Raw genomic sequence first — 15,228 nt, forward strand, 5'->3', positions numbered from 1 at the left:
TTACGTGTCATTTACCCTGAGAAAGACAACATGGAAAGAGCAGATGGAAGAAGGATACAGAAACTGGTGAAATCGTGAAAGCTGGAGTTGGAAAGAATTGGTCAATACCCAAGAGCAACCGGCACAAGGGACCACGCAGGTCTGGCTATATATCACAAGCACCAAAATGTACTCAGAGTCCATCCAATCTCTAACTTTCTCAAGAACAAGCCAAACATGTAAAAGCCAAAGAACATACCATCTGGGCACACTAGTGCCATAGTATAAGAGTCCAGGGCAAATCTTTTATGATTTGAACAGGGAATTATTATAGTGCTCCAGACTATGATTGTTGGGATTCTGAGGATAACTTCATTAGTACGTTGAGACCTTGATACTATAGCGGCAGAATTTGATTGTTAGTAAGGCAAAAAGGTGTAGTGACAGTGGAAACAGTTAATTTAAAGCGTTGTAGGAAAATGAAATTTGTTTTGGACGACCTAAATAAACAAATAGATATAGCAGAAGCACCTGTTGAGAAGGTATCAACTGGTCATGTTATTCTAAGAGAAAGACAATCAGAGGCAAGTAGGAAGGCAGGCGCATTAACTGTGAGCCTGAACAAGGATTAGTTCTGATGCAATACTAGAATCCGCCAGAAGTTGCTAGCACATGAATACTATTTTATCTATAATGAGAAAAATTATCCCAAGTCGAATCTGTTTTCAAGGATTTAGCATTTCTTATATGTAATTTTAAGGATTGGTGTTTATTTGCGAAAGTTGTTTAACAAGAGTACTTGACAGAATTTGCTAATTAAAGCATTTGTATGTAACGTGTGTTATTTTTTCATTTGCTGATCAACTGTAATGTTGATTAATATGTTTAATATATCTTCTACAGCGGATGACAATGAGCACTTTTAAATGTGATGTAGGGAAGATTAATCCTTTTTTTAAATGTGATGTACGTGAAGTAAAACAATGGTTGTGAAATGCGTCAAAGATATACTTTGAAAAAAAAATTACTTTTGAAAAACTTTCCACAAAAATGTAATCCAAACAATTCCGCAGCTTTTGAAAAACAACAACTTACAAAAACTTAGGGAATTTAACATGATTTGGATGTTTGCTAAATACCATTCGTACAACGACTAAGCGCAAGGATGACAAGACTAAGCGCAAGGAGAGTAAAGTTGTGATAGATTGTTATAAAATTATGAACACAGCTATGGAATTTATACGAAATTTTACTCTTTCAACTCTAAAGCTTAGAGATAATAATTTGTCCTAACATCTTCTATATTGACAGAAGCATTTGATACACATAAAGTTATTGGCACCTACATTTGAAAAAGTCAAAACCATGGCAAAACCTTGGAGTTCAGTTGTGTTTAAAGCTTTGAATTCGAGGGCATTCAAGTACCAAATAGAGGCAAATACAACTCAATGAAATGAAATTGAATTCTTTTGGTTTGGAATCATTGCTAAACATATTAATGCAGTACGTGGGAATGTTCTGCAAAAGCATGTTTAATTCAAGAAGGACATACAACGTAATGCCAAAAACCAGAAGCAATAACTTGTGATGAATTTCAAAGATCACGAGCACATAATAAAGATTTGATGGTAGGATTAGCAAAGAATATTGCAAGTATAAAGCAATATATGGTTCACCAAATCAACGAAAGAAAGATACAGAGATAGTAGTTTTTGAGACGTCTGAAACCTGGACAAAACATGGCCGTACCCAAATCCATAATGGGAGCCATGACATTTGGCTCAATTTCTTCCTACTACGCGCATTCTTGTATTGAGTGTCACGTATTTGCTTGTTGCTAGACATGTTAGTCCTTTATAATGACCTAATTGTCATTTACACAAAATATTTGTGATTGGCTTGTGCATTATGTTGTTAGTTCTTTTGTGGAGTACTAATTAATTATAAGCATCAGATGAACTAAACAGTTACCATGTATGATTGAGTTAAACTTCTTGTTTTTTCTTTAATTTTTTTGAGTCTAACGATTATTATCTAAGGAGGAACGTGGTGCTGTTGTAATTTTTTTTAAAAAAAAAATTCAAAGGATCAATAGTGATTTTTCACCTATTCTCTTAATGGTTCAAACCTGTGACCTGTTAGTTATAGGTGAAACGTCGTACGAACTAGATTATTATAATTGATCATATATCTTTATCATTATGTCACTAGCTAGAAGAGGAAACAAATTTTTCATCTTTTTAAAGATTTAATATTTTTTCTTTTTGCTTTTTGAGAAGGGAAATAGTTAAGACTAAGTTGAAAGAATACTGACGATGAATAATGGAATGGGACTAGTATTCTTAGTGCTTTCGATTTACTTAATCTTTTATCGACATATTGTACTTAATTCTTGTTTAGAACTTCTCATTGAGTTATAACCTTGGCATTTGCTAAATTACTTCTTAAACCAACATTCTTGGAGAAACACTCAATGAGAAAATTAAGCACACAATACTCTGCCACCATTTAACAAATGGCTTTTTTAACGAGTGCTCTATGGGCACTCGTTAACACACTTATATTCCACCCAACCTACTATGTATATACATACACTAATAATTACCATTTTCTCTTGCATTTATATACTTTTCCTAATTAATTCCGTTGTATTTATATGTTTTCCCTAATTAATCTTATATTTCTAAAAATCGAACACCTGAAATACATTTTAACCCAACCTACTATGTATATATACACACTAATAATTACTATTTTCTCTTACATTTATACACTTTTCCTAATTAATTTCCTTGCATTTATATGCCTTCCCTAATTAATCTTATATTTCTAAAAATCTAAAACCCGAAATATATCTTAACGAATGTACACCTGTTAAACAGTCCGTTTAACAAATTAGCAGTGACAGTTCAAGAAAAGGTCAATCAGTTAGTTCGTAATGTGTGGCTTTAATATATACTATGAATTGAATTCCCTCGACTGCTTGGCAACAGTCTGTTTTCTTCTTCTTTTTTAAAAAGAGAACATAAACAAAGCTTAACATTAGGGTTTTGTGATTTAAATATAAACCAAGTTGGCAACTACTGTGTTTCATGCTAAAGTTTGATTATCATATTGTTTTGCATTAATTTCGTCATCAACTCTAAGAGACAGAGGACTGTTTCTGTCATTTTAACTAGGCTCTTATAATATTATTATTACTCGGGGACCAATAGATAGATGAATTCCATACTTTATTGACTCTCTCCAATTCTTCAATATGTCAGAAAAGGATTCATTCAATCCTTGCCTCAACAGACAGCTTGTTTTTCTTTTCAAATTTTTTCTATCGGCCCTTCATTACTATATTCTATTCAACAAGTACCTTTGATTACTCTCCTATATATACAAACATCCCCCCTTTCTTCCTCACTAAAGAATCAACCAACCTTTGCAGTCCTAAGGAGCCACTCTTTCTCCAACCCCCTTCTTTCCTAACTAATTTTACAACTTACCATTTTCTTTTATCTACAGCTCAAATCTCAAGTTCCAGGTAGTCTTGATGTATATTATGGAAGGCATGACGAACAGACAAAATTGTGTCGCCAATACTAGCGTAACAGGTGCAGCACCAGCAGCACTAGGATTGCATAAGAATTCTCAGATGATATCCAAAGTGAAGCCCAAAATTCGCATAATTCACATATTTGCACCGGAGATCATCAAGACCGACGTCGCAAATTTCCGGGAATTGGTGCAAAGGCTCACTGGAAAGCCCACAGAGAACAAAAACGACAGTTGCACCAAGAAAAAGTTACCAAGAATTGTTCCCTCCAACAAAATTGAGGCATCAAGAAATACTTCCTGCAGTACTTTGCCCCAGCATCACATGATTCACAGGCCACTGGCGAAGAAAATGGAACTAAGAAGCCGTTTTCACTGTGCCAGCTTCAGAGAAAGGATTAAGGGTGAAGAAGAAATATGGAGAGGTGCAAATTCTGGTGGAGGTTTCTTAGGTGGTTTTGCTGAGTTGGAGGGCTTCATGGAACAGCTCAACCATGAGTTTCCATTGCTTCCTGCTATGCCCATGGAAGCTTCTCATATGGATGCTTATGGACAATCCCAGCTTGCTTAATTAGTAATAGTAGTTAGTAGCGTATTGACTTGAAAACAAATGTTGGTAATTTCTTTTTTTTATGACCAGCTATTGATTAATTATTCAATCTTTAATTATTTAATTAGGGTTTAAGGTAGAGTTTCATTTCTGGGATCCATCCCTTCTCCTCTTGAGTTCGATCTTTTCACTGCACTACTTCCTGATCATCACTTGAAGTTTTCGAACTCCTGGATGAGTATGCAATTCATCATATTTTCTTTGCTTTTAATCTTTCCTTAAACGAGGAATATCATATGGCATGGAGTTAAATAATGTAATTTGCTCCCCCAACTAAGCACTGGAAGCAAAATAAAAATGGAGTTCAATATTTGGATGTTTGTGAATGATTCAACTCATTCTCATTACTGTTAGTGTTTCTTTGTCCCGAGAAGTTTCCAGTGGCTTGTTTTTGTTTGGTTCTTTATCTTTAGGAACGTGCTAAACATTTTGTTGTTTTGCTATGGATGTTGCAATCCAAGGTTTTGTCTTTTTTTTTTTTTTCTTACCAACTCTTGGCCTTGATTTTCATCTCTATGTCTCTCTCAAAAACACAAACAAAATGCTAAATAATCCCTTACAGCGACAGTCTCTAGAGCCATTAATTACCTTTACGTCTTTCGTTTCCTTGATCAGATTACAGTTCGGCAGACCAAATTGGACTCAACCAAGACCTTGCATTTGAATAATTAATGTTTTTCATTTCTTGCAAGATTCATCATATATTATGATTTTAACAAGTTGACCTCGATGTCATGTGTTTATCCAATCCGAATTACTCGCCAGAAGAAGAATTCAGGGAAAAAGAAGCTAAAAAGAAGAATGATACCAATTGAACAACATGCTACATGTACTGAAACATTAGCAGCAATGATACAAAAATATAGTATTTGACAAATCATACAACGTTACGTGTCAAATGCAATTAAGGGATATATATATATGTACAACAACTTTGTATAGGGGTCTACTCAATTTACTACAAGTTGAGGCTCATGTTCTACAAGTTAAGGATTCCAAATTGGGTTATTTTGTACAACTTTGTATAACCCAAGTTGAGTTTTAATTTTGTACAACTTTGTATAACCCAACTTTGTTTACAAAGAAAATGTTTTGATATTATTTACAACAAGTTGAGGCTCATGTTCTACAAGCTGAGGATTCCAAATTAGGTTATTTTTAATTCTGGATCATGTTCTTGGCAAAATTTGCCCATTGCAATTTCAACACCCATTAAAAGTTCTTCAAAGACCCTTCTACGTACAAATTATGTCCAAAGAAGAATAACTTTTTGTTTACTATTTTTCAAGGGCAAATGCAACTTTGTCTAGTTATTGTGTATAGTTTACGTGTATTTTCTTCCAATACCAAATGTGATGCGATATATCCACCGTTTTAAGTAAATTGATTCGGTAGTTAACTAAAACTGATCAAGAAGTAGATGCATGGACCTAACGAAAATGTTTAAAAAAAGAAAAAAGAGTAAGAAAAACACAGAAATGGCACAGAATATCCTTAACCGGCCTGCTTCCACGTTACATTCACGATTGACTTCATTTTTATAATGGTGAAGATGATGACTCTATGTCTCTCATGAATCATAGCTCATTTTGACATACTGTTTTAGGCTTTATTAATTCGTATTTTGGTTGTTGCTTAGTCACGTCTGCGCAATTTATTTGGGCAAACGAATTAAAAAGTAGCAAACAAAGAAGAATTTCCTTCTCATCCATCCCCTCAAATCCAATTCAAAAAGTTCGTGACCACATAGGGCTTATTTTCGTCTGATTATTTTAACTGATTATGGATTTTCACTTTAGATAATTAGTTTTTGTGATGTTCTCAACTGTTTTTGTATTCTAATTATATATTTTTTAATATGATAAAAAATTAAAATCTATAATTATCTAAAGAGTAGTGGTTGTTGCTGATTTTGATTATTCTCCATAATCAATCTTCATAAATAGATTTTGTAAAATCTAAAGCAACCGAGAACAAGGTCATAGGAACCGAAGATTTACTTAATTTTTTCCTTTTTTTTTAATTATAACATATATTAAAAATTGTTGGCTGAATTAAGCCTAGACTTATAGGGAAATTTATTCGAAATTTATTCAACATACTTTGTCATTTGTCATGCTTATCACTTATTATTGATTAGAGTTGACGACTATATATCTATATATTTATAGTTATTGAAACATGCAATCAACTTGAATAAAGGAAGTAAATCCTTTCTTCTTCTTCTTGTTCTTTTTTTTAACCCCTTGTGATCATGGGAACCAAAGTCTAAAGCTCGTGCTCCTTTTTTTAACCAAAGAAAATATTTGACTAGTGGTATTTTGGTATACAACTTAAAGCCCACGTCTATTGTGTAGTGTATTAATATTTGTTTCCAATTTGAGGCGGCGTTTTCACGAATTTAATTAGGCTAAAATTGAGTAGACTTGCAAGTCTTCATGACGGGTTTCCAATGTCACAGGACTCTTAATTTCTCCTTTCATCCACTGCTGGCGTAATTGGAAATCATTTATCTTTTGCACGCACATTGAACTATTCATACCTTTCCTTAGGTGTGAAAATTTGTGCATAATTAATGTTACAAACACGAATGAAGGTAATTGATTAAAGTTGAGATTTTTGTGATTTGTTCTTGACACACCTGATTATAATACAAAATTTGTAGGATGTGACACAATTAATTAAGCTCTTATTATGATAATCAGAACAGTTTCGGTCCATTAGTTAATTAAGCGTATTATGTGGCCTTGGAAGGATCAAGCCGAGTCATTTGCAATGAAGAATTGGATAGTCAATAATTTGTCAAAATTTATTTACTTGCATCATTAACATATTTTTCAGTCACCTTATTATATCACATAAAAAAATATTTTTTCAAAAAATTATCCCGAATAATCTACCATACAAACACACTCAAAGATATCATTATTAATGGGGTTAAAAACAAAAAAGCCCCCTGTGATAAACCTAATACACAGAAAAGCCCCCCATGGTTTCAAAATATACAACACGACCCCTCATGCTTTGAACTAAATTGTAAAGGTGACGGAATCCATTAAACTTAACGGAAATAACATATTGGAACCTAAAAAAAAAATTTTATACCTAATTTTTATCAAATATACCTATTCTACCCCTTAACTCTCAATTCTCTCTACTTAGAAAATAAAATAAATGATTTTTTGAGCTGTTTTTTTGTTGAATTATATCAGGGTATTTTGGTCATTTTGACCATTTCCGTTAAGTTTAACGGATTCCGTCACCTTTACAATTTAGTTCAAAGCATGAGGGGTCGTGTTGTATATTTTGAAACCATGGGGGGCTTTTCTGTGTATTAGGTTTATCACAGGGGGCTTTTTTGTTTTTTACCCTTATTAATGGTCAAGGAGGTTAAGACATTATGAGTTAGAGGTCTTGAAGTCCTATTTCCCTATATGTGAGTTTATTCTTTTACTATTTGTGCGCTTGTTTGTTGATTGTATTACTCTTACCATGGGAGAATCTTTGTAATCTTTCCAAAAAAAAAAAAGACTATTCTACACATTTCAATGTTATGACCGATATGCCAATATTCATTGATTTAGGGTCTATATGGTTTATAAGGCATTAGAATGTACGATGAGACTTGTATCCTTGTTTGAATTGTGGTATTCCGCAAAAAAAAAAATTTATATTTTTCATGAACATATTTTTTCATTAATTTTTTTTCATATATATCAAATCACTATAATACATTTTCTTGTTTACAAAAACTTCTAAAAATAGCAATTCAAACCGTACAGTACAACATTTTCTTCCTAATCGATGCAAAGATGAAGAGAACACAAAGTTACTTAGAAAAGAAATTGTATAAGCAAATAATGACGAAGCCAAAGATGCTGTATCCATATGATGATAAACGAGTAATGACATGACAAAACTGATAGTAATAGGTTGACTTATGATTCTGAATTTTCATAATGAAGGTGCTAATTCTTCATACCACTGTTCTTTATACGTCCTGATCATTCAATTTGAAGCCTCCAGCCCTCTGCAAAAGCTGAAGACAAGATTACATCAAAATCGCAACGGATCTTCTGCCCCACACTCTCTCTGTCCCATTTTTTATTATATTGCTATTTCTCCTACATAAACACCATGTTTTAGTTCTTTTTTTGTTTCCTTAAGATCCAATAACTATTAACTAAGTAATATACAAAATTTAATAAACTCAAAAAATCAAAATGCATAAAAAATGAGATTTTTATGAATTTTCTGCTGCATTTTTTAATTTTCTATTATATATTTCTTTTTTTAAACTGTTGTATTTATTTTTTATTTAATTAATAGTTATTGGATCTTAAGAAAACAAAAAAAGAACTAAAACATGGCATTTATGTAGAAAAAATAGCAATATAATAAAAAATGGGACAAAGAATGACACAGGATGTGGGACAGAAGATCTGTTGCGCATCAAAATCCGGAATCCAAGTTATTTGATTTAGCGAAAATAAAAAAAAAAGACCCCATATATTCATCATTTCAAGAAAAATATTTAAAAACTAGTTGCCTTTTTTCTTGTTCATTCTCGAGGATAGGCATACACTTGCACTTGCTTGTTACAGTGGAGGACATTTCAGCCCTACAGACTGTATGTTTGGCTAGGTTCATACGTTATTCGTCATATATTACAGATAGGAAGTAATATTCTGAGTATATTTGGTCTCTTTGCCATACTATTACTCTTTATTGCTGGAATACATGAGCAAGAAATTGTCAGTCAAGCTCCATTCACCCAAAATAATCATTACAAGAATCCGACTATACAGCAGTCCACTTCTACGTAAAACAGTAGCCAGGATAACGGTGGAACGAGACCGAGAATTAGCTTTTGCCTCAGATTCCTTGATTTCTTTTCCGTAGGAGGTAGTTCCAAGTCTACAAGATTTCAATCGGCTGAATTTCATTAATTTCACCTAGAAATGTGCTTTAAGCCCAAGCCAGTCATCTAGAAGTCAATGTTTGATGCAACAACAAATGGGATAATTTCAGAAACCTCCCTTGAGGTTTTTAACAATTTCACTCGGCTCTCTTGAGGTTTCAATAATTACATAGACCTCTCTTGGTATAATCAAATGACTAAAATGTCCTCCAATTAATAGTTAATTCATAAAGGGACATTTAAAGCCGAAAAATACTTCTTATTATTATACTAGTCATTTCCTAATATCAAAAAACAATTTCCATCAATTTTCTAATTTCCATCTCTTCCTCCCTCCTTCCATCCCTCTTTCATATTCTTCTCTTTTTCTCCTATAACCCCTTCTCCCTCTCACTAATATTGTGCTCTGTTGTTACCAACCATACCACTATCAATTTTTTACCAACTCCAAAATTTATCTGTATTTTTTGTCTTCCTATCTCTTTTTTACTATAAAAATTTTAGACCCTTTCTTTTTTCTTTTTCCAATAGTTTTACTCTTTACAAATGTTAACCAATTGAAGTTACCAAATTAAGAAGGTGCAGATTGTGAATTTTATTGTCAAACTAGGGGAAGATGAAAAAAGTGGCAATGATATAGGGAAAAAAATAAAATTGAGAGTTGGAACATAAAGAAATAACTATTATGTTTGTTAAGCAAAAAAGTCTAGCAATTACTCATTGGTTCTCTCTTTTATTTACCTATTGATTGTGATTTTACTAAAAAGGTAGAATTTTGTCTCTATTTCTAAGAGTGCTAGAGCAATAATGAATTATGTTCTTAGGGACATGGAGGCATTTCTCAGTTTAGTATTGGTAGCGGTGGTAGTGAGTTGTACAAGGTAAAAATTAGCAAGTAATGAATTTTGAGATGATTTGGAGTCACTGAACTTTGTTTGTTTTAATGAGCATAACACGTACAAGAAATTAAATATTAAAACCTTATTTTGTTTTGTTTTGTTCTCTGAAGAAGGGTATTTTAGGATATTTGTGAAAAATAATAAACTATCGGGTCTATATTGTTACATAAACCTTACAAGCAAGGGAGGTAAGTATAATTTTTGAAACTTGAAAAGAATTCTCTGTAATTGTTGGAAATCTCAAGGGAGGTTTTGAAATTAATCCCACAACAAATATCGACATGGTACTTCTCAAGTTCTCAGTGCTTCAAAAAAAAAATGGTACTTTTCAAGCAGCAGCAAAGTCAGAAGTAGTAGCCTTTGGGACAGTTTGTTTGTTGCCTTGTTTGCTGCAGGAATTCATGAAAGAAATCTTCCCCCTGTTTGGGAACAATCTTTCAGCTTTTAAAAGTTTTGGCACCATTAGTGTCTGATAGAAGTGCAACAACTTGCCAACATAATGTAATTAATGAAATAGATTAATTCAAACCTATTTGCCATTTGTCCCTTACAAGGCAAAGATTACTTTACCCTGAGCAGTACAAGTAATAACAACGGCAATGAGTGCTATTGCCCCAGTGTCTTCAAGTTCAAACGTTTTACCACTTAGTTACTGACATCAAAACATCTAGCCGCACCAATGAACCAGTTCTTTCGACTGCTCAATTTATCACTGCCCCTCCTTCCTCTCTCCGTGAATGATGTACTCTATAGTGCAATTCCTTTTTGTTTTTGGTTGATGTTTCCCATTGGGAGTAATATATTGCCAAAATATATGCTGGATTTCCGAGGTAAGTTGAACTACCGAGCTTTCACCCTCAGAGCAAGCTGCGGCTCTTTCAACTCTCATAGTCTGTTATCTGATCTTCCTTGGTTGCTGGGGCAGGATCTAATCTTGTAAGGACTTCAGGAACTCCACCGATACCCCTTATTATCTGCCAAGAACACCAGCGGACAAAATATTAGTCTAGGATTAGTTAAATGGGTTGTAAAGAGACAAATGTTTAGACAGCAAAATGCCTAATTGCAATCATAATTTGATCATCAGGTCTTGGAATATGGTAGAATTCCACGCCCATCGGCCCATTCTACATGGTTTTGCGAACAAATAAGTCTGAAACCTTAGCAAAGCAAAAGGAAGAGTGTCCTCATTTCCGCTGTAAAAGAAGATCTTAAAGCTCTTGCAAGAAGTACATGTGATTTTGTGAAGACAGACTACTACATTCCAAGTGTTGGCTAACATACAAACTATGTTTTAAGAATTACAAAATGACTAGGAGCGAAAGAAGATATCAGACATGTTACATACAAGTAATGGATATGAATAGACTGATAAATTCTGTAAGAGAGATTTGAAGATTGCAAGCTACAAAAAATGGTTCATGTACACTAACCAGTATTTCATCATCAAGATAGGAAATCATAAATAGTCTCTGAATCCTCCCGCCTGACATAGTAAGAATAAATGTCAAATAACATATCAGAACTAAAATGAAAAAATTGAGCAGCATTTCAGCTATGATAGCCCTTATACAGATGAACACCTACGCTTTCCCCTATTTTGATTTCCATTGCATCTGGATTTCTGGCAAATACACTACTCTTGCTCTTATTCTCCTTTTAAGTTTTTTTTTTTAATTTCTTTATCTTTTTTAAGGAGGGTGGAGTGAGGTGGCAGAGGATCTTTGGGACGGGGTAATCATGATGACACTAAAATGACAGAACCTGGTGAAACAGGAATCTGTGGACACTTCTTTCGCATACAAGTCAAATGCACAACAATATCATAGGAAGGGTAAAGGATTATATCAAGTCCAAGTTCAAAATGAACATTCAAAATCCTCACCAAGAGGGACTTTCAGTCCACTGGCAACAGCATCCCTGATGGGACCAGGAAGTTGCTCCACTGTGCTAACTGCCTGACTGAAAGCACCTTTAAGCTGCTCAGGGATGGTTTCTTCATTGAGCTTTGGAGACTCAAATACTCCTTCAACATATTCCTCTTTCATTCTAAGTGGTCCCTCAACTGATAATCTGGTTGAAAGAATGAAGTTGCTATCTATCTGCATTTCACTCATGGAAATTTGACCACAATATTGTTAAATTATGATCAGAAGACAATATCAACAGAGAAGTGACACATATATGAGTTGCTAATAAGTCCAAATAGATAACAACCTAGGTCTGCTTACTTGGGTCCAAAAAAGCAATAGTGATAAAATAATATAAAATAAAACGTCCTGGTATATCTGGAATCCTTTCCTCTAATTAGTTTGGGCAGCTAAAATCAGCAAGTTTACCCAAACTCATAGATTATTATGTGCATCAGATCATAATTCCATATGGTGTTGTCAGGATGATTCAAAGTGCTTTAAACTTGAGAATGAATAATCACTCTCTTGAAAAGGAGGGTTTACCAGATATAGAAAGGGCTGTCCAACTATGCATGATACACATTTATAGCCTTCACATTGCCAATCAGCTATAGCTCAGTAGCAAGAAGTACGGGAGTAATTTTACACTGGCATTTGCACATTCATCTCTTTTATTGAGGTTTCAAGACTCAACTTTCATGAATCAAAATGGATAAAGTCCAATTGAAATTGCAGGCATCAAAGTGGAGGAAAGCAATCTGTGGGGTTATCCATCACCTGAGGAATGCAGAATGCTCCTGATACATCTATCTATGTACTCTTTTTCTTCTATATTTTATATATTTTAATTCGTTTTCAATTTCATTTTATGTTTAATTAACAGATAGAAGCTGAACTTGCTTGTTGCAGTCACATAGAGTATGTTACCGAGTTAACAAACTTCAAACTTGCAGTGATATTGGCATATCCATCCTTGATCAGCACATCAAGTTTCGATAGAGTAGCCAACGTTGAAGGAAATGTCCTGTGAATGCAAAACCACATTACTGCCAGTGATATTGGCTTGTCCATCTACTTTTACAGTGATTGAGTAGATATCCTACCAAACGTATGCCATAGATTTCAGAACATTCTCTCTAAGATAATTGAAATGCAGCCCAAATAGTTTTAATATCCAACAGAATTAGGACTAAATTGAAGTTGGCTAAAAACGAACTAACAAGATAAAGAAGGTCTCAGGGATTCGGGATTCCTTACCAACAACTCAAGCCACCCCAAAAAAGAAAAAAAGGGCAGGATGTCAAACAAGCACGGAGCTCTCTTAGGCAGCGAAGATCATTTCTTATGCCCATAATGAAGTGAAGATTTCTGAGAGATGCTCTAAAACTCCTATAACTTTCCTAAAGGACAAGCACTGTGGTGCCTACATGGGGCAAACATAGGCAGAGACCACTCTAGTGAACAGAGATAATCACCACCATAACAGAACACTTACTGGAATACCAACTTAGCGGCAAAAAAGCCAGGACTTCCATCTCCAAACCACTTGAAATTCCATTGACCTTCAAGATAAGGAGACCTGGACAGCTGAAAATATCAATGAAGTGCCAAGTCGATAAACCTTATGCATTTGAAGATTGAGCAGCCTTGTCATTAGACTTGAAACCTTACGTTGTTGGTCGAGGAATCGAATTGAGTCTCTCAAGACTTACTATCCTCTCATTCACATCAATCCGCTGCATATCTGTTACATTTCCAGTCAGTAGTGCTTCAAACCCCCCTGCATCTTTGAACTGAAATAAGAAAATCTATCTTTATTCTTGATTAATCACATCAAACCCGAAAATCAAATCTATACATTAATCATTTGACCAAAGAGGCCGGGGAAAAAAGGCCAATCCAGTTGGTTTCCCACTAAAATTTGGAACTTGCACCGGCAATATCACAAGCTACATCCACATCTTTACACCAAACATCAGTTACTCGGTGCACCCCACATCTTCCCCAGAAAAGTATGAGGCTTTAACCAATAAACTTCAGATACTAAGGCAGCAAGTCCTTATTTACTTTTTACCCTTTTTTTTGGGGGTGGGTTTGTTTTTGTGGGGGAGGAGGAGGTGGGGTAATAATCCTTTATCTACATATTTAAGTGGGGTAATTAGACGAAAATGGGGCTTCTCTTAGGGACCAATTACAGTATATTCCCTCAAAATCAAGACATTTAAAAAATTTCGTGAAAAAGGAAAATATTAAAGCAGAGTTTTGTTTATCTCCTTTGCTTCTTTTTTGGGATTTTAACAACCAAGATTAGAAGCATAGAAATAAAACAGAGCTGAAAAATCGGACAATATTATCGCAACTAACAACCAAAAACTGAAATCCCAGAAAACCCCATCTAGAAGAATAGTGATATCAAACACGAACTGATCAAGAGAGCTAAATTTCCTAGTTTTAGTGGGTCAAAAGTGAAGAAAAACTTCAAGAGATAACACAAGGAGATTATATGAATTTACAGCAAGAAGAAGGGATTCTTTAGCGGAAAGTCTCTCCATTTCTTTAGCATAAGCAGCAGTAGCTCCTTGGACAGCTGTTTGCTGAACCATTGCTTTGCAAGTCAAGGCTCCAGCAAGGGATTTTTCTTGATTTTTCGCATTCCTTGGAATTTTCAGGAGACTACGGTTACTGGGCAGAGTTAAAAGGGAAGAAGGGTACGCCGTCGTGCTGCGCCGAGGGAGAGCTGAAGAAAATGGGAGGTTTTGAATTGAAAAAGGGAAAGCCATTGGGGAAAGAAAGAGAAGATGTAATGGGAGGCGCTTGTGCGTCTGTCGCAGAGTTGAGTGCCGCAGCTGGAAGGCGAGGACTGGGCAGGACGAGAAGAGTCGCGGATAATTGGACAAGAATCCTCAAACAAGTAAGAATCCTCAAAGGCGTGGGAAGTTTAAGCACGTGTCACCAGCATCCCGCTTCTGTCCTTCGATGCTACAGTTATGAAATGGAAACTCTGTGCCTCCTTGACTGCAACGAAAAAAGCGCAGTTTAAGACCATGCTAAACTCGTGCTTTGCTCATCGCTTTTATGGTCAAGCTAACCCTCATTAACACTTGACAGGATACTTGTATTTAGATAGGAGATTTAGTTGGGATAATTCTATGAAGAAAATATTCTAACACATTTTTGATGTGATGTATATGATATAAAGGATGATTGAAAAATGTGTTTATCTTGCATTTTGATAAATTAGTGTAAATAATTTACTATCCAAACATTCACATGATAATATTTACAAAAAATAATTCGAAACATAGCTACTTTTGAAATGATGGGGGATTGATACATGTTGAGGATTTTGTTATTATTATTATT

The 15,228-nt window shown here is 34.5% G+C and overlaps 2 protein-coding genes across 2 annotated transcripts; one reads left to right on the forward strand and one right to left on the reverse strand.

Moving 5' to 3' along the window:
* Positions 1–3,538: 3,538 nt before the first annotated feature.
* On the forward strand, positions 3,539–4,093 carry LOC113773672 (VQ motif-containing protein 25). The gene has a single exon (XM_027318299.1). The coding sequence runs from the start codon at positions 3,539–3,541 to the stop codon at positions 4,091–4,093; it is 555 nt and encodes a 184-aa protein (XP_027174100.1).
* A 6,301-nt stretch (positions 4,094–10,394) lies between these two features.
* On the reverse strand, positions 10,395–14,751 carry LOC113775262 (probable plastid-lipid-associated protein 13, chloroplastic). Its single transcript, XM_027320062.1, has 7 exons — positions 14,379–14,751; positions 13,537–13,658; positions 13,361–13,444; positions 12,793–12,889; positions 11,838–12,054; positions 11,386–11,438; positions 10,395–10,926 (listed from the first exon to the last, which is right to left on the reverse strand). Exons 1-7 carry the CDS (start codon positions 14,643–14,645, stop codon positions 10,831–10,833), a joined length of 936 nt encoding a protein of 311 aa, XP_027175863.1. The 5' UTR covers positions 14,646–14,751; the 3' UTR covers positions 10,395–10,830.
* Positions 14,752–15,228: the final 477 nt, after the last annotated feature.

The sequence above is a fragment of the Coffea eugenioides genome, chromosome 6, assembly GCF_003713205.1.
Source record: "Coffea eugenioides isolate CCC68of chromosome 6, Ceug_1.0, whole genome shotgun sequence".
NCBI lineage: Eukaryota > Viridiplantae > Streptophyta > Magnoliopsida > Gentianales > Rubiaceae > Coffea > Coffea eugenioides.